This window comes from Spermophilus citellus, assembly GCF_964194105.1.
Source record: "Spermophilus citellus genome assembly, chromosome: 15".
Taxonomy (NCBI): domain Eukaryota; kingdom Metazoa; phylum Chordata; class Mammalia; order Rodentia; family Sciuridae; genus Spermophilus; species Spermophilus citellus.
The window spans coordinates 87,726,859-87,752,700 of NC_138195.1; the positions used below are offsets into that span (position 1 = coordinate 87,726,859).

Genomic DNA, 25,842 nt, shown 5'->3' on the forward strand with positions numbered 1-25,842 from the left:
ATTAAACTGCTATTCCCAAATAAACACCTTGGAAGACAGAGTCTGTTATTGCTTTTATTTAGGTTTAAAGTGGAAAGAAATCATTTCATTAAGTGTTACTGTAGAGTAAACCAAGTGCTGATTACAAAGAAGGGAAGGATTGGTTATAATTGGAAAAGCAGCAGAGTAGAAATTGCAAGATGAAAGCCAGCCCAGCAAACAGGCAAGGGGGTCCTTGCACCCCAAGCATAGCACACCCACTTTTCCTCAAGTGCAAAGGGAGTATTTCCAAAACTCATATGGAGTGTTTTCTGCATTTGGTAATTATCTGCATTGGGGGCACTTATTAATTTCACTCTCTCCATCTCATTCAATTAGTGGCCATTCGTTTGTTCTCTGTAAACTCCAAGAGAGGGAGGCTGCGTCTTCATCAGTACCCCAGACACCTCAAGCGGGGCCAGGCGCTGGTCGTTGTCCTAAACGAACCGACTTCAGGCAGAAAGGCAAATTGGCACATGTGTGTCTTGTTTTTCAGATTTCTAGCAATGTTTTCCCCAAACCTGGAGGAAATAGATATGACACTTCTTGCAAACACAGCCACAGAAGTTACAAAACCCGGGACCACTGGGGCCGCAGGACTCTGGAGAAGGCGGAACCCAGAGGCGGGGAACCTGAGTTCAGCAGAAACTGGAAGCAGCGGAACCTGTAGATGGTGGGACCTTGGGGCCGGCGGAACCTGATGGCGACGCCGACGGGCTCCCCGGACTCTTGAACGGAAGGGCAGCCTCGGCCACTTCCGGGTTGCGGGCCGGCTGGGGAGCCCGGGCTAGCCGCCGCGATGCTGCCCTACACCGTGAACTTCAAGGTGTCGGCGCGCACCCTCACCGGGGCCCTCAACGCCCACAACAAGGCGGCGGTGGACTGGTGAGGGCGGCGGGCTTCCGGGCCGCCGAGAGCGGCCAGAGTCTGAAGGGAAGGGGAGAGAACAGGGGCTTCCCTCCCTGGTGTCGGCCTCGCGCAGAAGGGCGGCCGTCGCACTGCTGCGTTCGATTTTCCTCGAGATGATGAATTTTGTTGTCCCGATGGTGGCAGGTGCCCCATGTGGGGAACCCCTGCACATGCATTTGCCCTCCTGCCCCGGGTGTCCCCGGCCCTGCCTGCGCGCTCCGTGCTGGACCCTCCCTTCCCCTTCCCCTTCCTCCCCGGTTCCAGGCTTCTCTTCCCCCCAGCCCGCCTCCCGCCTTCCCTTCCCGGCTCCTGTCCACCTCTCCCCCCCCCCCTTTCTCTCTCTCTCTCTGTCTCTCTCTGTCTCTCTGTCTCTTCCTTTTCTTGCATTTATTCAACGACGTGCCGGACTCTGTGCTAGGCACCTGTGCATTCCCTGCCTTTTCGCACCTTTCTCTTTTCTGGTTCAGTTCGCCCCTGTTACCTTTTGTCTTTTCACTGTGAAGTAACAGCAGCTCCAAAACTAATAATAAAACGGATGTAAAGCAAAATTCTGAAGCTGTGGCGCTGGGATTGTTGTCAAAAGGACTGAAACTCCTGACTTGTGTCTTTTTTTATGGGGTTGTAAGATCTAGGACTCATCGTAGATACATATCCCAGGCACATGGTAGATACTCAACATTGAAAACAGATTTAAAAGAATAAGACAAAGCATAGGCCTACAAAGACACACAAGTTGCTTTATACATGTTCAGCGCTGTATAAACTTAGCCTTAGAATCCTTTTTAACCAAATTAAAAATGAATTGCAACAAGCTTTGGAAACTTAGCTAGACCTTTTATTTAAATGGATACTGTTACATACAAGCCTTTGGGTTTAAGTAATAATTTTATTAATGGTGGTACTTGTGTACCTTTATCATTTATTTAGGATTAGCAACAGAGAAGTTGAATCTTGCCTTGTTGCATACTTGAGTTTTAATGTTGCTCTTTTGCCAGGGGCTGGCAAGGTTTAATTGCTTATGGATGTCATTCGCTGGTGGTAGTGATTGATTCCAGTACTGCCCAAACTCTTCAAGTTTTAGAAAAACATAAAGCTGATGTTGTTAAGGTAAGTCAAATCTCACTTTGACCCCATAACATTCTGTATAGTGTGAAGTTTAATATATCATTAGGTTCTCATTAAATCATAGGTATACATGTTGAATACTCTTAAATATAATAATCTATTTAGGGTAACCCAGCATAATGTCAATCTAGGATGAGTTATTAAAAAATGACAAGTCATTTTAAAGCTATGTGGGAATACCATTTTTGCCATTTACCAGACCACTCATTCCATTGATTAGTTTTGGGTGCTTTGCACTGAGGATACACAGAGAGGTCTTAGGCAATTCATTATCTTGTGAGGAGAATTCAGAGCATGGTAGGACTCACTTATGCTGTGGGAAGAAAAAGAAGGAACCGCTCAGCTAGTTGTAGGGGTTTTGGGGTGGGTCACAGAAGTCTTTCCAGTTAAGGGACTGGTAAAAAGTATTTAGCCAAGTGAGAAGTTTAGGGAGTAGTATTTCAGGGAAAGGGAACACTTGTAGAGCTAACTAATGTGCTGCAAAGATGGCCAAAAGAGTGCTCCACTTATAGAAGTGCCGAAAGAGGAGCAGCCCAAGAAATTCAACTGTGTGTCTTGAGAATTTTATAATATTAGGAAGGAGTTTGATTTTTTTTTTAAATAGGAGATTGATATAACTGCATTTGTATTTTAGAAAAACTCACTTTGGCAGCTGTGGAAGATCTGTTGGAGAAAGACAGGACTGGAGGCAGTGAAATCATTTAGTAGACTTTGAGTAATTTTGGCAAGAAATTCTAAGATGCTAAAATAAGGATGAGACAAAAATAGAGTCATCTTTAGGAGCTGTGTGACAGGCAAATTGGATAACTTGTATAATGATCAATGTAAGGAATAGTCTCTGACTCCGAGGTTTCTGTTTGAATAACTGAGTAACAGTATGACCAGTAATGAGTATGTGTGAAGTCAGTGAGTTTAAGTTTTCAACATGAAAAGTTTGAGATACCTATAATGTGTTTTTTTAAAAATATTTATTTCTTAGTTTTTCGGTGGACACAACATCTTTATTTTTATGTGGTGCTGAGGATCAAACCCAGTGCCGGGCGCATGCCAGGCAAGCACACTACCGCTTGAGCCACATCCCCAGCCCTATGATGTGTTTTTTATAGTGAGGTAAAGTTTAGGAGAGAATTCAGGATTGGGGATAGAGATTTGAGGTCTTCTTCATAACAGCTTTATTGAGATAGACTATAGAATTCACCCATTTAAAGATTACAGTTTTATGGTTTTTAGTATATTCACCATTATTTAGCCATCACCAGTCAATTTCATCACCTCAAAAAGAAACCCTGTACACATTTGCCTCATTCCCCTCGTTAGGCAACCACTAATCTATTTTCTGTCTCAGGAGATTTGCCTGCTCTGTATATTTCATATAAATGGAATCATACTGTGTGTGGCTTTTTATGCCTGTCTTCTTTTACTTAACATAATGTTTTAAAAGTTCGTCTGCTATAGCATGTATCACTACTCAATTTCTTTTTATTGCTGAACAATATTCCACTGGAAGGATATATCACGTTTATTTTTTGAACATTTGGATGTTTCCCAGTTTGGGCTATTATGAATCACGTAACTACAACCATTCCTGGACTAGTTTTTATATTTGATCTGTTTTCATTTCTCTTGGGTATATATCTGGAGTAGCATTACTAACTCATTTGGTAACTCTGTGTTTAATTTTTTGAGGAGCTACTAGACTGTTTCCAAATTTTACTTTCTGTTTAGCAGTATGTGAAGATTTAGATTTCTCCAAATTACCCCAATCCTTATTCTCTGTCCTTTTGATTATAATCATCCAAGTGGGTATGAAGTGGTTCTTATTATAGTTTGGATTTGCATTTCCCTGGTAGCTAATGATGTTGAGTATCTTTTCATGAACTTGTTGGCCACTTGTGTGTCTTCATAGTAAAACTGTTCCTTCAGATCCTTTGTCCATTTAAAAACTGTATTATCTTTTTATTATTAAGCTGTAAGTTTTCTTTATGTATTTTAGATATAAGTCCCTTATCACATATATATTATTTGCAAATATTTTCTCTCATTTTTTAGGTTTTCTTTACTTTCATTTGGTAGGTCTTCCCTTTCAAGAGCAAAAGTTTTTCATTTTGATATGGTGCAATTTATCTTTTTTTTTCTTTTTTCTTTTGTTGCTTGTGCTTTTGGCGCCATCTCCAAGAAACCATTGCTTTTTCCAGTGTCAATAAGATTTACAATTTTGTTTTCTTCTAAGAGTTTTACTGTATTAACTCTTACGTGCAGATCCTCGATCCATTTTGAGTTAATTTTCATACATGGTATGAGGTGGGGGAAAATATTATTGATTTTTGTATATTTACCTATGCCTCTGCAATCTTGCAAGACTCACACATTAGAGCTAGTAATTTAGGGGTGGGTTTTTTAAAATAGACAATCGCATTATCTGAAAATGAAGACAATTTAATTTAATCATTGATAGTCTGTATTTCTTCAGGTTTTTTTTTTTTTTCCTTGCCGTATTACGCTGGTCAGAACCAGAGAATCGATGTGGTAGGAGGATACTCTTATGTTGTTTCTGAGCTTGAGAGGAAAGTATTTAGTCTTTCATTATTGAGTGCGATGTAAGGTACAGAAGTTTTTTTTTAAAGAAAAATATATTTACCTTCCTTTTTTCTTTATCTTTCTTTCTTTTTTTTTTTTTTTTCCGTTTCTGGAGTTTTTATTTCTTTATGTAGATTCAGGTTTCAGTCTGGTGTTATATTCTCTTTACCTGAAGAATGTACTTTAAGTTCTGGAAGTGCATATCTTTCTTGATTCTCTCAGCCTTTATTTGTCTGAGAAAGTGTTTTACCTTTGTTTTTAAAGGATATAAAATGCTGGGTTGGCAATTTTGTTTTCTAGTAGTACTAAAAATATCACTCTACTATGCTCTTCTTACTTAATTTCTGATGAGAAATTCTTGCCTTGGTGTGTCTCTCTCTCTTTCTTTTTGCCTTCAAGGTTTTCTCCTTATCCTTGGTTTTCAGCAGCTTGTCTATGATGTGTCTAGGTGATTTTTAAAGTGGTATATCAGTTGGAGCTTGCATAATAGGATTCAATACCATACACATGTGTATACATGTATATGCATATATATACCAACAATCATTTTGATATTAAAGGTAGTTATAGGTAGTTATATTCTCTAGAGTCACTGCAAACACTGAATTGGTGAATACTGAAACATTGTTTACTCCCAGCAATTGGGTTGTGTGAACTTCTGGTCACAACATTTTCATCAGCTCAATAATACATAACCTTATTTTATATGTGTTTCTATTTAAGGACATTTAATGTATATTGTTGACTCATTAACATTGAATTCATGGCCTATAGCATATCTCTGAGCAAAGCTATCTCACTCATATATTTTTCTGTAAGGCATGTCACAATTTTTTTGCCCTTAAGAACAGAACAGTACTATACTTGGGAGCTGTTTTAAACAATGAAGTCACCAACAAAAAGCCCCAAAATGTGAAAATGTGATATTTCAAGAGATGTGAAATGGACCCTTTTTTTGTGCTTTGAGAGCTGAAGCAAGAATACATTGTTTTCCCTCAATTGGGAACACACGTGTGTGTCTGACTAAATTTTTACGTTCTGTTCTTATCTGCAAATGCATAGCACATACTAGTTTTGAGGTTACAAACAAATATTACTGAGTAGGCAAATTCACATTTGTGGAATCTGCAAATAATTAGGATTGACTATATACACCCATACACACAATGTATAAACACATACACACGTACATACATTTAAATATATACACATATCTAAATGAACACATACAAAAAATACGCATAGCATGCACGTTTTATTAGAAAGATTTTTGCCTCAGAAGATTTATAACAGTAAAACTTTAAAGATTATTAAAATATTTGGAAAACTTGATTTCATCTTTTTCATAAATACTTAATTTGTTAGCCTACTTTCCTACTTTATCATTATCTGTGGATGTGCTTATATATATGTACACGTGTATATATGTTTATATGGGTACAATTAGAGATTTTCTGATGCTTCAATTTATCTATTTTGGGGGGGTGGGGTACTGGGGATTGAACTTAGGGGTAGTCAACCACTGAGCCATATCCCGAGCCCTATTTTCTATTATATTTATTATATTTATATTCTGTATTATATTTAGAGACAGGGTCTTACTGAGTTGCTTTGCACCTAGCTTTGGCTGAGGCTGGCTTTGAATTCGGAATCCTCCTGCTTCAGCCTCCTGAGCTGCGGGGATTTAAATTCATCTATAAACACACACTGAATACCAACTTTGAGCACTGTACTGGTGCTCTACTGGTCTGGTACTAGAAATATGAACAAGGCCTACAGGATGTACCCCTGGGAGCTGAGAGTCTATGGGTTGGTGATAAATTAAAAAAAAATTATAATTACACATGGTATAATAAAGTGCTTTGAAGAAAACATACAGGATGCTAAGATAGAAAAAACAAGTGGTAGTAACCACCAAAAGAGTGACCGGGGAGTGGCCAGGGAATGTCTCAGGTCATGGTAAGGATTATAGGACTTGTCTCTTATTCTGTATTCATTATCCAAGAATTTAATCAGATTTGTCCTGGAGTTGTGAATTTTATTTTTAAAATTCTATTCTTACTTGTCCTTTAATATTGTTGAAAGTATAAAGCATAAATTTCTTTTTATAGAAAAACTTACATTTTTATGAAGTTGATAGAACCAGAGTTTTTTGTTTGCTTTTGGTTTTTCCTTTGCTTCCCTGTGGAGGCTTTGTTTGTCTCTAATTGTCTCCTTTTAATGAGGACAACAAAATATAGAAAAACATTCTTCTTAGCAATTCATGATTTTATGTTTTGTTACAACTAGATTTTAGGGAAACTAGTTCCAAGGTATTCTGAGGTTTTAAAAGCAAAGTATTCTGGAGAATTTTTGTTGTTTTGTTTTATTTTGATTTTAACCTGAGTTTCCCAAAATATTAACGCTATGCATCATTTTTCACATTTTCAAGGCAAGGGCATTTTGATAAAAAATATTTGCAATGCAACATTTGAAAAATGCCATGTATAATAAAAATATCAAATTTCAAAATGCAAACCAGTTTCCGTTTATTCATGCTAAAGATTTTTGTAATACAAATATAGTATGGGTTCTGGTTTATGTGTTGTAAAATGATGTTTAGTTTTATCCAATGCAAGTATTTACTTGATCTGATTTCTTCTTGATACTAGGTTAAATGGGCCAGGGAAAACTACCACCATAACATTGGCTCACCATATTGCTTGCGCTTAGCTTCTGCTGATGTCAATGGGAAGATCATTGTTTGGGATGTGGCAGCAGGAGTAGCTCAGTGTGAGATCCAGGAGCATGCCAGACCTATCCAGGGTGAGGAAAATGTGCTCTCCTCAGAGCTTATATTGATGTACTTACTCAGAATATTTTCTTGCCCCCTCCCCTCCACCTCTCATTTAATATCATTGTTTGCAGATTAACTCTTGGAGATTTTTAGCCTGCTCTACTGATCTGAATTCTGGGCTTATTTTCTCAAATCTCAATTGATTCATGCTTTGGTAAAACCCTTAATTTCAATTTCAGCCTCATTCAAGCATGATAAGAAAATTAAGCTGCTTCCATCTTGAAATCTATATTATAAGTAAACTTGGGTGAACTGCTCTTATGAATTAGCTATCAATGTTTAATAGGGTTGAACAACATTTTATTCTCATTTTCTTAGATTGTTTAACTTTTTCTTTGTTATTAATCCCAAACCAATGAAATATTCTTTAGGTATATATCTTTGAGAACCTCTCTGATTTAAAAATTTTTTGAGTATTTTCTATGTGCTAGGTACTAAACTACATCTTTAGTCTGTTTATCATCTTGAAAAATCATGAAAAACTTCATAGTCTCCAGGAAAGCATTTGGGGAGTGTGGCATCTTGATTGTGGCTAAGAGAGTTTCATATGTTGATTTTATAGTTTTATTTTTGGTTTGTTCTTTTTGTGATACTGGGGATCAAACCAAGGGCCTTACATATGCCAGGCAAAGGCTCTACCACTGAGGTGTATACTCTAACTCCTAATTTTATGTTTAAAGGATGATTAATTGTGTTGAATTTTCTTGAAAGTGATATTTTAGATTACTTGGAATTTTAACTAAACATCTCATTCTTACATGAAATAAAGTTTTCTTCTGCAGATTTTTCTTATGTTACTCACTTAAAACCAATACAGTATTGGTAAGCATGCATATGTCACGTTTGGCAGTGTGTTAAGATTTTAGGGATTGCACCTACTAAACTAAATATCAATGGCAAGTTATCCACCTCTTTTGAAATGGAAGTTTTTTGAATTTTTCCTTATTTATCTCATCTTTACAGACGTTCAGTGGTTGTGGAATCAAGATGCTTCCCGAGATTTGTTGCTTGCTATCCACCCGCCAAATTACATTGTGCTTTGGAATGCAGATACTGGCACGAAACTGTGGAAGAAAAGCTATGCAGATAACATTCTCTCTTTTTCTTTTGACCCTTTTGATCCCTCACATTTAACTTGTGAGTATTGGTTTCTTATGGAAAATGAATTAAATGAAGTACTAACAATATAATTAATGCTATATCCCATGCAATATATATATATATATATATATATATATATATATATATATATACACACACACACACATACATCTGTAATGTTAAGATGACTGAGCAAAGTGGAGAAGCACATCTCATCCATATATCTGCGGGTCCTGATTCATGTACTAAATCATTACTTCTTATCATTTGCACCTATTTTAATAGTTAAAAATATGAGCCAGCAACCCACACCTTCACTATGTTGAATTTGTGAATAATATAGGACTAGCCAAGGACAGAGTGTTACTGTGATACTGTAATTCAGATTTAATTGAATTAGATTTTTTTTAGGAATATTTAAAAACCTTGAATCAAGGATTTCATTTACTCTGTGGCCAAATTAAGTTCCTACTTTTTAAAAAGATTATCCTAGGGCTGGGGCTGTAGCTCAGTGGCAGAACACTTGCCTAGCATGTGTGAGGCACTGGGTTCGATCCTCAGCACCACATGAAAATAAACAAATAAAATAAAGGCATTATGTCCATCTACAACTACAAAAAATTAAAAAAAATAAAAGATTATCCTAATTCATGCCATGTGTTGTGAGTGCCCTAAACAGATGCATGTAAAAAATGGAATAAGCCCAAAGGAATCTTTTCTTGCAGAGGCATTTTTTTGTCACTATTTGATATTTTATAGATCAGATGATCTAAAAATGAGATTTTAGATATTTTTTATGGATAAATTATTTAGAAGATACTCATTGTTCAGTTACTCAACAATATTTCTTGAGCTATTGACACTAATATGAAGGTTCTTTTGTAGAATTAGCATTCTAGTTTGAGCTAGATCATAAACTGTGAACATAGTGAGTTAAGTTCTAGTCTGTTAAAAGGTGATAAGTGATATAAAGAATGTGAATAAGATGAAGGGGATGAAGAGGGATGGGATATCTGGTGGTCAAGTTGTGATAGATATAATGGTTAAAGTAGGCTTCATTCTGATAATGATCAGAAACTTGAAACTTGAAGGAGGTAAGGGAATTAGCTGTTTTTCCTGGATTTGAATGACTCAATTCTGACTCTGGTTCGTCTTTATTAAGTGTGTATGTGTGATAGTGAAATGAAGGAGTTAGAGAAAGGCAGACAAGTGGAAGTTGAAATGGGACACATGGCTAAAAAGTAACCACAGTATGGACTGTTCAAGCCTTTGTGTGTATGAATATTTATATGAACTTGTGCATGCATACATTCACTCACTCAGCAGTTTGCTGAGGTAAATGCAGTGCTGCAAGAACACAACAGAAGACTAGTGCAGCACAGGGAGGGAAGGCATCACAAAAGAAGAGAAGCCAGTGAGACCTTCAAAGATGATTCTGGAACCTGGAAAGGAGACAAGGTTTAGCCCAGATTGGTTGCATCAGCTCTATGTCTCTGTGATTTTTCTGGTGAAAATATTTCAAAATGCCACTTGCTCTAACAGTTTTTATTTACTTCACTGTGCTAGGGTTGTCATAACTTGTATGCTTTCTTGATCTCTGTGCCTGCAGCAACCTTAGATTGCTAAGACTCAGGGTGGATGAGGTTGTCCTGACCATATATCCCAGTATTGGTCAGCTCCAGTTAGGAGGGAGATTCTCTTTATAGTCATAAAAAGGCATAGTTTATATTGCCAAATGTTGTGTTAAACTATTTTTGTTTCATGGACATTTAGTAATCCTCTGTTGGGACTTATGTCATTTTTAAATATAAAGGGAAACAGTCTTTATTCATCCTAAGGTACAGTCTGATGTTCAAGAAGACTGAGTAGCTCATGAGAATCCTACAAAATTTAGTATGATTCAATCAAATATTTGAACTTAGCTAATTGTGATATGCAGAATATCTTACATATGGGGTATTTTTCTTCTTGTGAATCTTATATTCTGGAAAGTGTTTGGATTTTGAAGTTACAGAGTTTTTAATGACATTCTGTGCATAGAATTTATCAGGAAGAACAAACATTTGTTCTTTCTGCCAACACTCTTCTGTCTCTTTAGTATATAAACATAATTCAGAATGCTGAGCTTGGAAGACTCTGATGAATTGTAATGGATTACTTGTTTCTTTTCAACTTGGAGAAAATTCTCATCATGTTATGACCATAACATTGCATGTTCTATATTGTTAAAATTATCATTGTCTTTCTCTCATGTTGTATTGGAATAAAATTCTGTGCTCAACTTGACTAAACTTTAATAAGAATTTTGCTTCTTTTAATATAGTACTCACCAGTGAGGGTATTGTATTCATCTCCGACTTCTCTCCATCCAAGCCTCCCTCGGGACCTGGGAAAAAAGTGTACATCTCCAGCCCACACTCTAGCCCAGCTCATAACAAGCTGGCTGCAGCCACAGGAGCCAAGAAGGCTCTTAATAAAGTAAAAATTTTAATCACTCAAGAGAAACCTAGGTAAGTTAAAAGTGTAAGCCTAACAGCATTCATCAGTTTGTCAGATATCAAAGCATTCTTTTGGAATTGTGCTAAGATAGATATTCTTCTTCATCTCACTTCACTTCCTAGTTTCAAGTTTATTAGAGGAAAAAAAGATATTCTGCCTTTTCCCATAGGAGGAGATCCAACATTTTAGCATGGTCTCTCTGCATCCTCCAGCCATTCTCAACTCCCCCACTGAATTTTACAGATTAAAATTTTTCACTCCTGATTTTTACTTCTGAAAATATGAAATGATTCTGAAGTTGTGCTTATTGAATACATGAAGAATTGGGAAACAAAAGCTGAATTTTATTTTAGTATGTTTTCCTGACTTTGCTGTGCCTCTCATTAGCCAGTAAAATATAAGTGTTTTTCTTATGTAGTTGAAGATTTTTCCCATACTGATTAAGAGCTAAGTTCTGGGGGAATCCATAACTGTGACTCAGAACAGATTCCTTAGTCTTACTCAGATTTCAATCTATAAAATAGGGTTTTTAAGTAGTTCCTAGGATTGTTATAGAGATTAAAAGATATGATAATGTTAGTAGAGTACTTCATGTTGTGATTGATACTTTGTAGGCTTTCATTTAGAAAATGTGAGCTGTTATGGTTTAAGAAACTATACCTGAGCTGGGTGCAATGGCACCTGTCTGTAATCCCAGCTGCTCTGGAGGCTGAGGCAGGAGGATCGTGAGTTCAAAGCCAGCCTCAGCAACTTAGCAAAACCCTAGCAACTTAGCAAGACCCTGTCTCTAAATAAAATACAAAAAGGGCTGGGGATGTGGCTTAGTGCTTAAATGCTCCTGAGTTCAATCCCTAATACAGGAAACAAACAAACAAACAAACAAAAAACCCAACAACCAAAACTGTACCTATATAAAATTTTAAGTAACTACTTTTATGTATTAGTTTTATTTTTCCTGTTCTGGCAAGATTTTTTTGCATTCATTTTTAAGATACAGCCTTTATCTTTAATATGCTAAAGTTATGCTATCTAGATTTTTTGGTTAAAAAATATAGTAAAAATATAAATTTCACTACAAATACATTCTAAATTTGTGAATAAATGTTTTTATGTTATTAAACCATAGGCTGGTTAAATTGTTTATTTGTGTTCCATTTTGTGCCAAAATGAATTGAGTATCCTGTAAGTATCTTATGAGAACTTTCCACTATTCATGGATTCCCTATCATGTGCAAATAACTATTTGGCAGGCAAATGGTTTTATAAGTTGTGATTTAATCTCTTATGTGAATTACATGTACATTTTGAGCACTTTTTATCCTTCAACTGGAACTGACCTAGGTGCTTTTACATTCATTACTTTATATAATCTTAGTCCCAGGTGGTAGCTCTGTTCCCATCACATAGAGAAAGAAAACTTACTCAGGCCCCTCCATGGCAGTTAGGAATTTATTGCACTACAAATCTCTCTCCCTTTCTAGTCCTCTAAAGTAACAATTTGAAATTTCTAAACCTTTCAATAAAATTATCATGTAAATATATTTCTGTTGAAATATAGTTAAAGGTTATGATTAAATATATGCAACAGTCACAAATTACTAGAATGATTTTTAGGACTAACACTTTTTTACAATCCTCATAGTTTCATCTCTTATTTACACAGAAGAAAATGCTGGGATATAATGAATGAAATACCCAAATTTGTTCCAAAAAAGATTTAGGCAGTGTAAAAGTGAGTGAGATGGCCTGGGGATATAGCTCACTTGCCTACCATGCATGGAACCCTGGGTGTTATCACCAGCACTGCCACAAAAAAAAAAAAAAAAAAAAAAAAAAAAGCTAAGAAAGGCAGAGTAGGGCAGAGATGACCTGCTATAGGTTATACAGATAGTCCAATAACTCTTGGTGCAGTGGTGCTAATTACCCTAAAAGTTAATGTTTTAATCCCAAGTCTTGCTTTCATAGGTCTCTTGCTTCTAATTGCAAAGTAAAAACAAAACTGTTTTATGAATTCCAGTATAGTATTACCACTTTTCATCTTATTGTGGATAAAATGCTGTTCTGTTTTACTTAAGTCATTCAAAAATTTAGAAATACTATGTCCACTTAGCCTATTGAATTCCAGCACTAAGTAGAGATCTAAGTTTTGGATGCTAACCACATTGGTAATTTCAAGAAATAATTGTACATTATTATTGACTATTTTTACATAGTAAGTACAAAATTAAATCTTAATCTTTTTTGAAGTGAATCAAGTCTTGATACTAACATTGATATCAGTTCATCTCTTGATACTTCTTTCAGTGCTGAATTTGTAACTCTCAATGATTGCCTCCAGCTGGCATATCTTCCTTCAAAAAGGAACCACATGTTGCTGCTCTACCCTCGAGAGATTTTAATCCTTGACCTCGAGGTGAATCAAACAGTGGGCGTGATTGCAATAGAACGGACAGGAGTTCCCTTTCTGCAGGTATCCAACGGTTTGTAAATTCTACCCCCAGAAATTTCTAGAGATGGTATTTAGAGAAAGACTATAATCTTCCAAGTCATTAGTACCACTTTCTTTTTTTCTGTTTATTAAAAAATAAATGGCAGTGTTTTGTATTCCTTATTTTTCTGCACTTTTAATTGGTTTGATTTATCCTAAAAATTCTTCTGACCTCTCCTGAGATATTTACTGAGCTATTTATGTCACATACACATGGATGAAGACAGATATTTTTTTTAGAATTATAAATTGAATTTTTAAAATGTTCATTTGGTGTTAAATTTTAGATATTATGTATTTTTAAAATTTTTTTTTTAGTTGTAGTTGGACACAATACCTTTATTTTATTTATTTTTATGTGGTGCTGAGGATTGAACCCAGCATCTCGCACGTGCTAGGCGAGCGCTCTACTGCTGAGCCACAACCCCAGCCCCTGTGTATGTATTTTTGTTTCTTTTTTTGCCCATATTCTCTAAATGTGATTTTGAGTATCTATGTATCTATACTTCACTTAGCTATTGTATTTTTACAAATAAATATGTCATCTATTTAAAGGTAATACCCTGCTTTCAGCGTGATGGTTTATTTTGCCTTCATGAAAATGGGTGTATAACCTTACGTGTTCGAAGATCTTACAGTAGCGTTTTCACCACTTCAGGTGATGAACCAGGTGAGTTTAAACCTCACAACAAAGTTAATTATATTTTTCTTCAAAATTATAAAGCCTAGCTGGGCACAGTGGCACATGTCTGTAATCCCAGAGGCTCAGGAGGCGGAGACAAGAGGATCATAAGTTCAAAGCCAGCTTCAGCTAAAGCGAGGCACTAAGCAACTCAGAGAGGCCCTGGCTCTAAATAAAATACAAAATAGGGCTGGGGATGTGGCTCAGTGGTCGAGTGCCCCTGAGTTTAATCTCCAGTGACTCCCCCACCAAAAATAATTATAAAGCCTCACCTGGTAATTGCCGGCCAATGCACATAGTGTTGATGATAATACTTGCCTTGACAGTGGTTACAGCATAAGGCATAAAAAATGCCCAGGATCAGTCTCTCAGTGTTTTAACAGTGTTCCTTCTATGAATGGTAAAGAGACTGATATCTTGTAATTCTTTCTTCTTGATGGTATCCATGGACCATGTAGACATTATTTTTAGTGAGTCTTCAGTCCAAGTGCAGCCTCATGCATCTTTAGTATTACATTCTTTGACTTTTCTGCTTTAGGAGCTTCCATTGTAAAGTGACAGGTTAACATGTCTCCAGGGCACTCAGTTGTCAGGTCAGTCTTATCTTGGAGTGTAGAAGTAATATTTTTGTGAAGTGATGTATGACATGAAGATGAAAGTGCTTCTTATATCTTTCAAAAATTTCTGGTATTTTCAGACTTACAGACACCTGCAAATTATGATGGTCTATAGTGCATTGTTTATTATTTAATCTTATGTTACTGTTGACATATGATTCTGAACATTTCCTTTATTTTAAAATATTTTAAAACAAAGTATCTTGTTAATTTATAGATTAAACTTTTGTGCAGACACTAAGCAAATTATCTTTATATTCTGAGGAAATTAGTAGTAATTGTAAAAAGTGAAGTTGTACTCAACAGTTTGCACTAGTGAAGGAATGACATTCTTTTTTTTAATATTCATTTCTAGCTTTAGGTGGATACAATATCTTTATTTACATTTATGTGGTGCTGAGGATTGAACCTGGTGCCTTGTGCATGCTAGGGGAGCACTCTACCACTGAGCCACAACCCCAGCCCCAGGAATGACAGAATTACATTCTTTTAGTTGGAGTTTTATTTAAGTGGAAATAAACAGTAGTGCATTTGGTATGTTTCTGACATTTAAAATAATCAATCTTATGTTTAGATCCAGATCCTGTTCAGGAGCTTACCTATGATTTACGAAGCCAGTGCGATGCAATCAGGGTTACAAAAACTGTCCGTCCCTTCAGTATGGTGTGCTGCCCTGTCAATGAGAATGCAGCTGCCCTCATAGTGAGTGACGGCAGGGTCATGATATGGGAACTCAAGTCTGCCGTGTGCAGTCGAAATTCACGGAGCAGGTAAATGAATCACTGGGATTGTGTTTTGTGTCTTATATTTTCTGTTTCCTTTCTTTAAAAAAGTTAGTAGGATCATCTAAAAGTAGAAGGGCCAGTTTTCTATTAAAAAATATTTTAAGGAGATAATTAAGACTTTAGATTATTAGGGAAGCATGTATACCTGGTAAAGCTGTTTCACCTATGAATGAGATAATACTACAATAAAAATAAAATATCATGAGCTGGGAATTAATACTTTGAGTTCCTAATATGTAATCATGGTTTTATATATGTAAAAACCATCTAATTATTTTGTCTTTGCAGTAGTTCTGGTGTGTCGCCTTTGTATTCACCGGTGTCTTTCTGTGGAATTCCTGTAGGAGTGCTACAGAATAAACTCCCTGACCTTTCCCTAGATAACATGATTGGTAAGCTGCTTCTTTTTTTTTTTTTTAAACTTTCATGTTAGGTATTATTTTTGAAGGGCAAAATTAATAGTCATAGATTTGCAATTATTATAAAGTCAAAGATAATACTTGAGAAAACTAAAATGTAGAATCATTCTTTCCTAAATTAACCAGAAGGGTATAAAATATTAGGATAAAAGTGCCTGGAGTAGCATGGATAGGCATTATAGTTGTGGATACTAGTATGTTGTCATTCCTTAGAGACTAATCTAAAATGAAAGAAATCACTGGATTCTGGATTCTGCTCTTAGATGTGGGCCTTCTCTCCCTTCTCTGCCATTCCCTGATTCAAAATTCAGCTGAAGTAATGCTTTTTGCGGGGTGTGGGGGGTATGAGGCATTGAACTTAGGGGCACTTGACTACTGAGCCACATCCCCAGTCCTATTTTGTATTTTATTTAGAGATAGGGTCTCACTGAGTTGTTTAGCACCTCGCTTTTCTGAGGCTGGCTTTGAATTCATGATCCTCCTGCCTCAGCCTTCCAAGCTGTTGGGATTACAGGCATGTGCCACTTCGCCTAGGTGAAGTATTGCTCTCTCTAATCTTCCAAGCCTGATATAAATGTCTTTTTTTGTGTGGCCCCTAATAGTTAATAACTATTGTATTGTGGCCTTACTTCTATTTCCTCTAGTAAATTATAAGGGTTTGATTGAATTTTGAGTACTCCAGCACTCCATGCAGGGCCTTGGGTGTTCTAGATGTGCAGTTAGTTAAAGGAAGAAAGTAACTCAGCATTGTTAGGAAAAAAATCACTTTAACTCTTACACATTAATTTTCATATTCTTATGTTAGGAATCCTTACTTTAAACAGGTATTTATAGATAAAATATTCAGTTATTTAATTATTATAGGGCTAGTACATACTAAAGAAGAATGAGGATTTGTGATTTCAAATATATATGTAACCTGATTTTATAAGATTTTGTAAATAGGCCAAGTAATTTTCATATCTATATCTTTTTAAATTGTGGATGTGGTTTACAAAGGTTTTTCTGTCATTATTTGTTCTTCCATAATGCAATTGTGAATGCATATTATTTAGTACTTTTTTTTTTGCTTAAATGCTATAGATAGGTGCTATACTACAATGAGCATTGCTTTATTAATCATGTTAATCAAATGGCATTTATTGAGTGCTTAAATATTACCTTAAATGCTGTGCTACATACTCTACATATTACCACTACCCTGCAAAGTAGGTGATATTAGCCCCATTTTATGGGTGAGAACTGAGGCCCAGAAATTAAAAAACTTGCCCCATACCAAATACCAATTGGTGGAAGAGCCAGAATGTGAACACAGTCCTCCTGACTTTAGAGCCTGCTCCTTGGCAGTGGCTTCCATTTCTGGCTGCTCTACTATGTAGGGCAAGACCCTGAAGTGTCAGGGCCTTGGTTTCGATGTCTTGCAGTTGTAGAACTCTTTGCTCAATGGCACTTTCATAGTTAAAATTCTTCCTATTCACCATCCAGAAACAAATTCATATGAAGAAGTTTGGACACATTTTGCATGTTTTGCAGAATTCATTTTATCAGTAACATGATATTCTGAGTTAATCGACCTTGTCTGTTTTAAATATAAAATACTAAAGGGGAAAGAATTGTAAACACACATGAACAGAAATAATCAGTAATACGAAGCCCATAGGAGGTTGAAGTTTTATGCTGTTTAGGTATATAAGTGATATAAACAACAGTGTTTAAGAAACAAAAGGATACAGATTGTATAGCAGTTCTTGACAATGTAGTTGATTTAAAAGTGTTAAAGCTTTGTCACTTGAAAACATTTTAATTAAAACTTTTAATTAAATTTTTAATTTGAAATTCACTGTGTACTTAGTGATAATTGAAAGCAATTCAGTTAAATACAGAGGCTGATTTATATTCATTGGATAAAGGCTGCTGCTTATTAAGGCTTAATCTGCCCTACCTTGTGAATTGACTCTTATGAAAAATACTTGAAAAATGTGGCAGTTCCCAGGAGTCAACTCTTAAGCTAATAGTGTTGGTATTTGCAGGACCTACCTGTTGAACTTCCCTTTCCTTAATGTACCATCCATTGTTACCAAATGGATGGTACATTAAGGAAAGGGAAGCAGAGAGATTGTGTTCAATTGTATGATGAATTCTAAGGGATCATTTTAGTTTGATTAAGTTTGTGGTTATTTTTTTTCTATATTTTATAGGTTTAAAAATAGCATTATTACTAACATAACATTATAGTCCTCAAAGGACTATATTCATGGTTCCATCCCCCACTTGTAGTAATTATTTATATTTTTCTATTATAGCATACATGTTTGTGTGTATGTGTGTATACATATATATTCACTCACACATATTCTTTGTGTGTGTGTGTGTGTGTATGTGTGTTACTGGGTATTGAACTCGGGGGCGTTGGACCACTGAGCCACATCCCCAGCCCTATTTTGTATTTTGTTAGTATTTTAGAGTCTCACTGAGTTGCTTAGGGTCTTGCTAAGTTGCTGAGGCTGGCTTTAAACTCTGGATCCTCCTGCCTCAGCCTCCCAAGCCACTAGGATTACAGGTGTGCACCACCATGCCCAGCTTACACATATCTTTATGTTTTGGGCAAGTTAATTCCAATATCAATAGTGATTTATAGGAAGGAAATTTGTATGCGTTTTTTAGTGAACAGTTTTAATTTTATTGTAATTTTTATATTTACATTGTGTTAGAGTGGTTTTTATTGGAGTCATTTTGGTTTGAGACTTGATAACCTAAATACAACATGTCTCTAAAAATAATGCTATTTAACACTTAACTGTTAACAATGACAGTTTATATACTACATATATTATTTATTAATATGTTTTATGTTTTATGTCTTTACATAGAAATTAATTATAAGGCTTAAATTTTATAAATACATTGATACATTAAAGTTTCTCATTAGAAATCATAAATTATTCTTTGAACATGCTTTTTGTGATCATCAGTTTTATATATACTTTACAAAGCACTGCAGATTGAAAAGTAATCTTTTGGAAAGACAGTAACATAGGAATGTTTTCCAGCACACCATGCTACGGAAAGTGTTGTCTAACCCAGTTTCTCTTGATTTGTTCTGAAGTCTCTGTTTAGTGCCCTCATGCCAGGAACTGTGGCTGAAACTTGTTTCTTAGAAGACTTTAGTTTCTGAATAATGGGTAGTAGTACTCTAGAGGAATCTAAGGTCAGCATGCTTTATAATTAATAATTTTCTATTTTTAATGACAAATAAGGACAAAGTGCAATTGCTGGAGAAGAACAGCCCAAAGGCTCCATTTTACAGGAGGTGCATCTCAAATTCCTGCTAACAGGACTGCTTTCAGGACTGCCCTCCCCACAGTTTGCCATTCGTATGTGCCCACCACTGACCACAAAAAACATCAAGATGTATCAGCCACTGCTTGCTGTTGGTGAGTATTTGACCTTCTCTTTTTAAAACTTATTTGATAGGATGTTTTGGCTCCTGATTTCTAGAAAATCCTATATCCTGTTTGAGAATGCTTTAAAAAAAAAAAGGAATGGGCTTAGTAAATTGTGGAAATACTCATCTTGAAGCATATTTTTTATATATTCTATCCTTTTCCTTTAAGTGTCTTTTTGTTTGTTTGGGGGGTACTGCGGATTGAACTCAGGGACACTTGACCCCTGAGCCACATCCCCAGCCCTTTTTTGTAATTTATTTAGAGACAGGGTCTCACTGAATTGCTTAGCGCCTCACTAAGTTGCTAGGCTGGCTTTGAACTCACGATCTTTCTGCCTCAGCCTCCCACACCACTGGAATTACACGCATACACCAGCATGCCCGGCAAAGTGTCTTATTTTTAATCCAGTGAAACTCATCACCTGATGCTGTTGAAGTGTCAGGGGGAGGGCCTGGCATGATGGTGAATGGAAGGCCCTTGTCTTTCTTGGTCTGCCTCCAGCTGTCTGTGCTTAACATTTGTAGAAGGTCTTCGTTAAGTAATAATGTAGTCAGAGTTAATAATTTTATGGCAGTGTTCTTGATGTGTTAAGAATTATGTGTTCTTTATTGTTTAAAGAGATTATGGTCCCTGTAACTAAGATTTGCTTTTTGATTTGAAATTACATATGCTTATTTTATAGATAAAAAAATTTGCCTGGGCTTCAACTTGCTATTATATTAATTTCATCATAATAAAATGAACCTGATTTCCTCTACAGCAAAAACCAGAAATTAGCTTATTCTTAAGTATGTAAGGTTAAATTACATTTATTCTAAAATTGAAAAAGAGAGTACATTCAAAATAGTGAACATTTCCTCTTAAGATGCTATTGGTTGGCTTCTGGCTTTCTCCTCATGTCTACAAACATGTTATTTGTGACATGTTTGTTATTGTTTTTCTTCTTTCCTAAATGAAAACTTATTTTGTGACCAGCATATCTCAGGTTATTAGGTAAGTAAGTATTAATAACTTCTTTGGGTATTCTAATTTTTCTCTGGCTACCTTCTGAAAGCAATTTAAATTTGAAGATGGAATAGTTTCTACATGTGTTCAGATTTATAAAAATGCAGATAAGTTTAATTTTTGCTTTATAAACTATTGATTCATATTTAATGTTTTATAGAAATTTTAATTAAGATTTGTCAGTGTATGTTGTAAGTGCCTGTATATACAATGTTTGTGTACCTAATGAATGTCACTACCTAATTACAATGACATTGGGATTTTTTGTCAATTTCTTGGGGATAATTACTTCTTGTTATAGCTATATAATAAGAAATATGTCAAGGTCTGAGATTTCCATTGTCAAATAAGCTGACTATACTAGCACATAATGAATATCATTTTAAAGAAATTTAGGATAATAGCAAAAAATATAAAATAAATATCTAAAGTATTCCAGTGTCACTAGGGAAAATAAGTGCAGCTGATTCTTCTTTGGTGCCCTTGAAATACTAGATCATAGTCTTCACATATCAAGACTTGCAGAATGTAGAAATCATTTGACTGTTATGAAGATTATTCAGCTACTTTCTCAGTACCAGAAGATATCTGAGAGAATAGATGATCATTGTGTACAACCTTGAAATGTATTTTTCTAGAATAGTTATCTAGAATACTACTGGAGCTTTATTCACAAATAATCTAAAATTGGAATTGGCCTAGCATTTTTACTTATTCTTTTGCTTTGTATAAATCCATTAGTCCTTTTAAACCATGCATAGTGAAAAAGTGGTTGTCCAACTACACAGTTTACTTTCCTTAACTTATAAAAACATTTTAGAGACTAAAACTTTCTCAGGTATATCCATGTCTTTTCTGTTTAAACTTTAGGCATATTGCCTGAGGCCACAAAATGTTTCATTACAGTGATAACAGAAATACTGGTTAACCAAGTTAATATTAGTTACCAGGTAATTAGTTTGTGTAAGTGTGGTGCTAAGTGCTTTACATATTTTCTCATTTATAGCAAATAGATTTTCTATTATTTCTATTTTAAAGAGGCAAAAACAGATTCAGTTTTGTGCAAGTAACTTACTTAGGTGTCCAAAGCCAGAGCATGAACCCAAGCTTCCTTCACTATAGAAACCACAGTTTAACTACCATATTTTACTACCTTGTCATGATTTACTTGATATGTCAAATAAGATTAAAAACTGTAAAGAAAAATAGGAAAAACTGGATAGTGAGCTCAGCTAGGTTCTAGCTACAATAAACATTCTGAATCTCAAGAAGCATGAACTCCCATGTGTAGAAAAGCTTAGGAAAGTGCTTCTTCAAATCGCTGTGTATATTGATTGAGGTTTTAAAATTTTTCTGTGCAAACCTATCCCTCGAGTTAAGTAAGTTTTCAGAGCATCTGATATTAGGCCATTTTTGATGAGAAGACAGAGAAATGCATTGTAGTTTAGCATGTAGTTTGGGTCTCTTTCATAAAAGATAAGTGTTGGAAAATGATTAAAATTTTGAGAGAAGACTTTTATTGGAAGTCTGAATTCCCACTAAATTAATACTCTCCTGTTACATCTTTTTAATTTTTTTTTATTTGCTGTTATGTCACTTTGATAGGTACAAGTAACGGTTCCATCCTGGTATATCATCTCACTAGTGGTCTGCTGCACAAGGAGCTAAGCATCCACTCATGTGAAGTCAAGTGAGTAAGTCACTGTGACATTGTGATCTAAAACATGTTCTGTTGAGATCAGAAAATGTCTGATTCAATGAATCTGCAGTGGTGATTATTTCACTGAAAAGTCTAAATAGTAAGTATTAATGTTCAGCTAATGGCTGTGCTAATCAAGGATGAGTACTAATTGCTTTCTTTGTAAAGGACATAAGCAGTAGAACCTGTTTCTTTTATTGCTGCATCTTATTTATTTCTCCTAAGTCCAGGTTATTTTCTCAGTAGAAATCACCATGTTGCCTTATTTAGGCTTATTTAGTTTATTTTTCAGTTTGGTGACGATCTGTCAGTAGGACTACTCATGACACATTTGAATAAAGGCATTTTAGCTGTTGATTAACCTTATTTCTTTGTTTAAATATCATCAGAAAAGGTCCCAAATGTCTTGGATTTACTCTTTGATTTTTGAGATGTGGTCTGTGGGAGTGTTGTGTGTACAAAGATATCTAGAAAAGGCTAAGTTGACAGAAGTCTACCTTTTGCTTTCTGCTGTAAAGTGCACACCTACCTGCTTGATAGCATTATTCCGCTGAGTGCAAGACTACTTTCCTTTTTCACTTTAACAGTGATAGATTGCAAAGTTGCACACATATATAATATAAATTTCCAGCATATTTTTGATCTTCAATGAAGGCATAAGAAAGGTCATCTTGTATCTTCTGTATATTACATAATTGTAAGCCTCATGTACATTCATATTTTTAACCTTTAGTGAATTCTCTGTTCTGAGTAAATGCAATTTCTGCATGGAGAAAGGTTAACCCTTTGAGTATCACAGCTTCTGATCATAATGAAAAGGGTTACTGCTTTGTTTTGTGTAGACCAAAGTCACTATATATTGCCATCTTAAGCTGTGTCCTTCCTGATACACTTACCTGGAGTAGTGGTGTCTTCAAAAGCATTGAACTTTAGGGCTACAGCAACATGGGCACATTTGGTCTCTTTCAGGCTGTTGATCTTCTTCTGTTTTAAGGACTGCAGTATGTGATTGTGAAACTTCTTTCGTTAGTCTCTGCTGCCATTGCTTTTATCTTTTCTCTTTCTCCTTGTCAATGTTTCTGCTCTTCACATATTTTTTTACCCTCATCTTTCATCTATTGTAATTTTTTTTTATGGCTAACACCAACCAATCTGAATTTTCTGTTTAACTAGTGCTCTTTCTAAGGGTTATGTTAATTATTAATACTTTTGCATGTATCATTTCACTGAATACCCACTACAGCCCTAGTGGGTAGGCACTATGGTATTTCCACTTGAGAAGGGAAAAACCGCAAATCACAGAGTAATCTGTGAAAGAGATAAATGGAATTCATTCTAGGCTTTTTGAACTTCAGAGCCTGGGCTCTTTTATATACTTAACAGTACATGAGCTAAATCTCCTGTTCAGAAATGCCATACTAGAAGGACCCATGTTGGCAGTAAAATAAAAATGGGCCAAGATTCATGCCAAGCATTTTCCACTTGATTCTGGAAAATCATACTGTCATTTTGTTTCTGAATACCAAAACCTTTGGCAGCTCTCAGTGAAGTGTTGGTGTTAAGTGGTCTGTGAACCTGGATTGATCAGGTTGTAGATGTCACTATGTATACTCCTTATACATATGCTGTGATAACATTTCTGATTAAGTAATACTGCAGTTGTTTATAGTGTTAGATGGATACTGAACAACTCTAAGGGATATGCTGCTTATACAGACTAGTGTTGTGGATGATGATATTCAGATGCTCAAGTTTTTATATGAATTTTCTCTCTTAATTGTCATTTCAAAGTTAATCTATTTTATATTTAGAGATGCTGCCCAAGAGGATGCTAAAATCCTTCTGTCTTTGTGTTTCAATTAATGCAATTTTAATGTTACAAGTAAAAGCTATTATGAAGACTTCACAGATGTGTTATAAAAAATTCTGAACTGATTAGCAATAAACCCAATAAATGCTAGGCTTTTATGTGCAAATTAAAGCTAACTTTTAGAAAGTTGTTTTTCTACCTTGTAAATGAATCTTGGGTATACATGTGGCCAGGGACTGTCTAACTGCAGATGGTTGTGTGTGTGTGTGCTTTAAAACTGTGATCTTTTAACCAGAATGCTTTATAAACATCTATTGAGCCAAAGGCTTTGATGCTTATAATTCATTGGAGAAAACCTAAAAGTGAACAAGGTGAAGTGGTACATGTTAATTTTCTTAGATTATTAGTTTGTGTTTGTGTATACTAGGCTATTTAAAATAATATTGCCCAGTACTATTTTGGGTGTCAAAAATTATTAACAGTAGTTTTTATAGATATCAGAACACTTATTGACTTTGATTAAATTGATTGATTTGTAGAAAGTAAGGTGATCTCCATTCTTGTCTATAAATTTGCAGAAGAATCTTAGTACTTTTAGGCATTTCAAAAGTGTGCTTCCACCACCATGTTGAGCAGTAGTCTATGTAGCAGCCCCAGTAAATGGTGAATGTGCTTGGCTTAGCTTGGGGACCTATAGGAGTCAGATCCACAGATACCTGCTGGTAAGTTCAAAGGTTACACTTGTTCAGTGGTTAGGAGTTCTTAAAGTCCTAGATTGGAGAGTGAGCTACTGTTCTTGGTCTTTTACAGACCTTAGTGTGTATTTAAACCAAGATAGCAGTTTTCTAATCCCAAGGGCAGTGTGAGCTCAGCTTCGTTTGACAAAATTATTCATTCCTTTGAGAAATAATCCCTTCCTTATCCACTTTGAAGTCCATCTTGATTTTTTTATTCTCTTCTGTGGTTATTGGATATATCAGCTTCCACCATAATCTGTTCAAAGGCAACATGCTTCTGCTAGATTACAGATGGCCCATCTTGGATCTGTACATCCTGCACACTGAGATGTAACTTGATGCTTTGACTATATCCCTTGTGGCTTTCAAACTTACGTGTTTTTTTTTTTTCTTTTTCCCAACCTTCTTCTCCCTGATCATCTTTTCTCTGATCTTCTTTTCCCTAACCTCCTCCTCCCTAATCTCATTTTCTCTGAATCATCTCTATAAAAAGCCCCCTGTTCCTGCTGATGGGGAGAATCACAGCCTTTGGAACAGGAGTCCCCTGTGTTTCTCCTTTGCTAGCAAAGCAGTAAGCCTCCTTTTTCCTTTTTCTCAAAACTCTGTCCTCGTTATTGGATTGGCATCAGGGACAAGGACCAAGCTTTGGGCAACAAGAACTCACAGCACTAATAAACACAAGAAAGAGTGCTAGGCTTTTCTTGGACATCATTCATTAAGTCTAACAGAATCCCCAAGTGCCTGTCACATGCCTGGAGAGTCATGATACCTCCCTTCCCAGAATGCAGTCTAGCACAGTGTTCCTCAGCCACTCACACTTGTTTCCTCAGTGGCTCAGGCTTAGATCAAAACCCTATTTGCCCTTTGGGTGTCAGCTTTAATGGTCTTCCAGGAAGCCTGCCTGCCCTGAGACCAAGTCATGGGTGACTCTTAAAACAGCCCCTGTTGAGCTCCACAGCAATGTCTCTCACAACAGGTAATGCAGAACGTACATGTATGGGGTCTCTTTGTTGTTAGAATGTAAGCTCCAGAAGGACAGCACAGTCACTAACTTGGTACTTAACAGATAAATTTTTAAAAATCATGAAT

General features: G+C 35.8%; 1 protein-coding gene across 3 annotated transcripts in view; it reads left to right on the plus strand.

Moving 5' to 3' along the window:
• Nucleotides 1-729: 729 nt before the first annotated feature.
• WDR11 (WD repeat domain 11) overlaps nt 730-25,842 on the plus strand; it is a 53,281-nt gene continuing 28,168 nt past the window's right edge. For 2 of the 3 annotated variants that reach the window (XM_081267409.1, XM_081267410.1), the window contains exons 1-11: nt 730-903; nt 1,923-2,034; nt 7,281-7,434; nt 8,429-8,602; nt 10,890-11,076; nt 13,370-13,535; nt 14,109-14,223; nt 15,427-15,622; nt 15,926-16,029; nt 19,314-19,490; nt 22,113-22,197. In XM_081267409.1, the coding sequence (XP_081123535.1) occupies nt 818-903; nt 1,923-2,034; nt 7,281-7,434; nt 8,429-8,602; nt 10,890-11,076; nt 13,370-13,535; nt 14,109-14,223; nt 15,427-15,622; nt 15,926-16,029; nt 19,314-19,490; nt 22,113-22,197 (1,556 nt within the window). In that variant the 5' untranslated portion in view covers nt 730-817. The remainder of the gene's footprint in view (nt 904-1,922; nt 2,035-7,280; nt 7,435-8,428; nt 8,603-10,889; nt 11,077-13,369; nt 13,536-14,108; nt 14,224-15,426; nt 15,623-15,925; nt 16,030-19,313; nt 19,491-22,112; nt 22,198-25,842) is intronic. The other variant, XM_081267411.1, reaches the window with a different exon arrangement.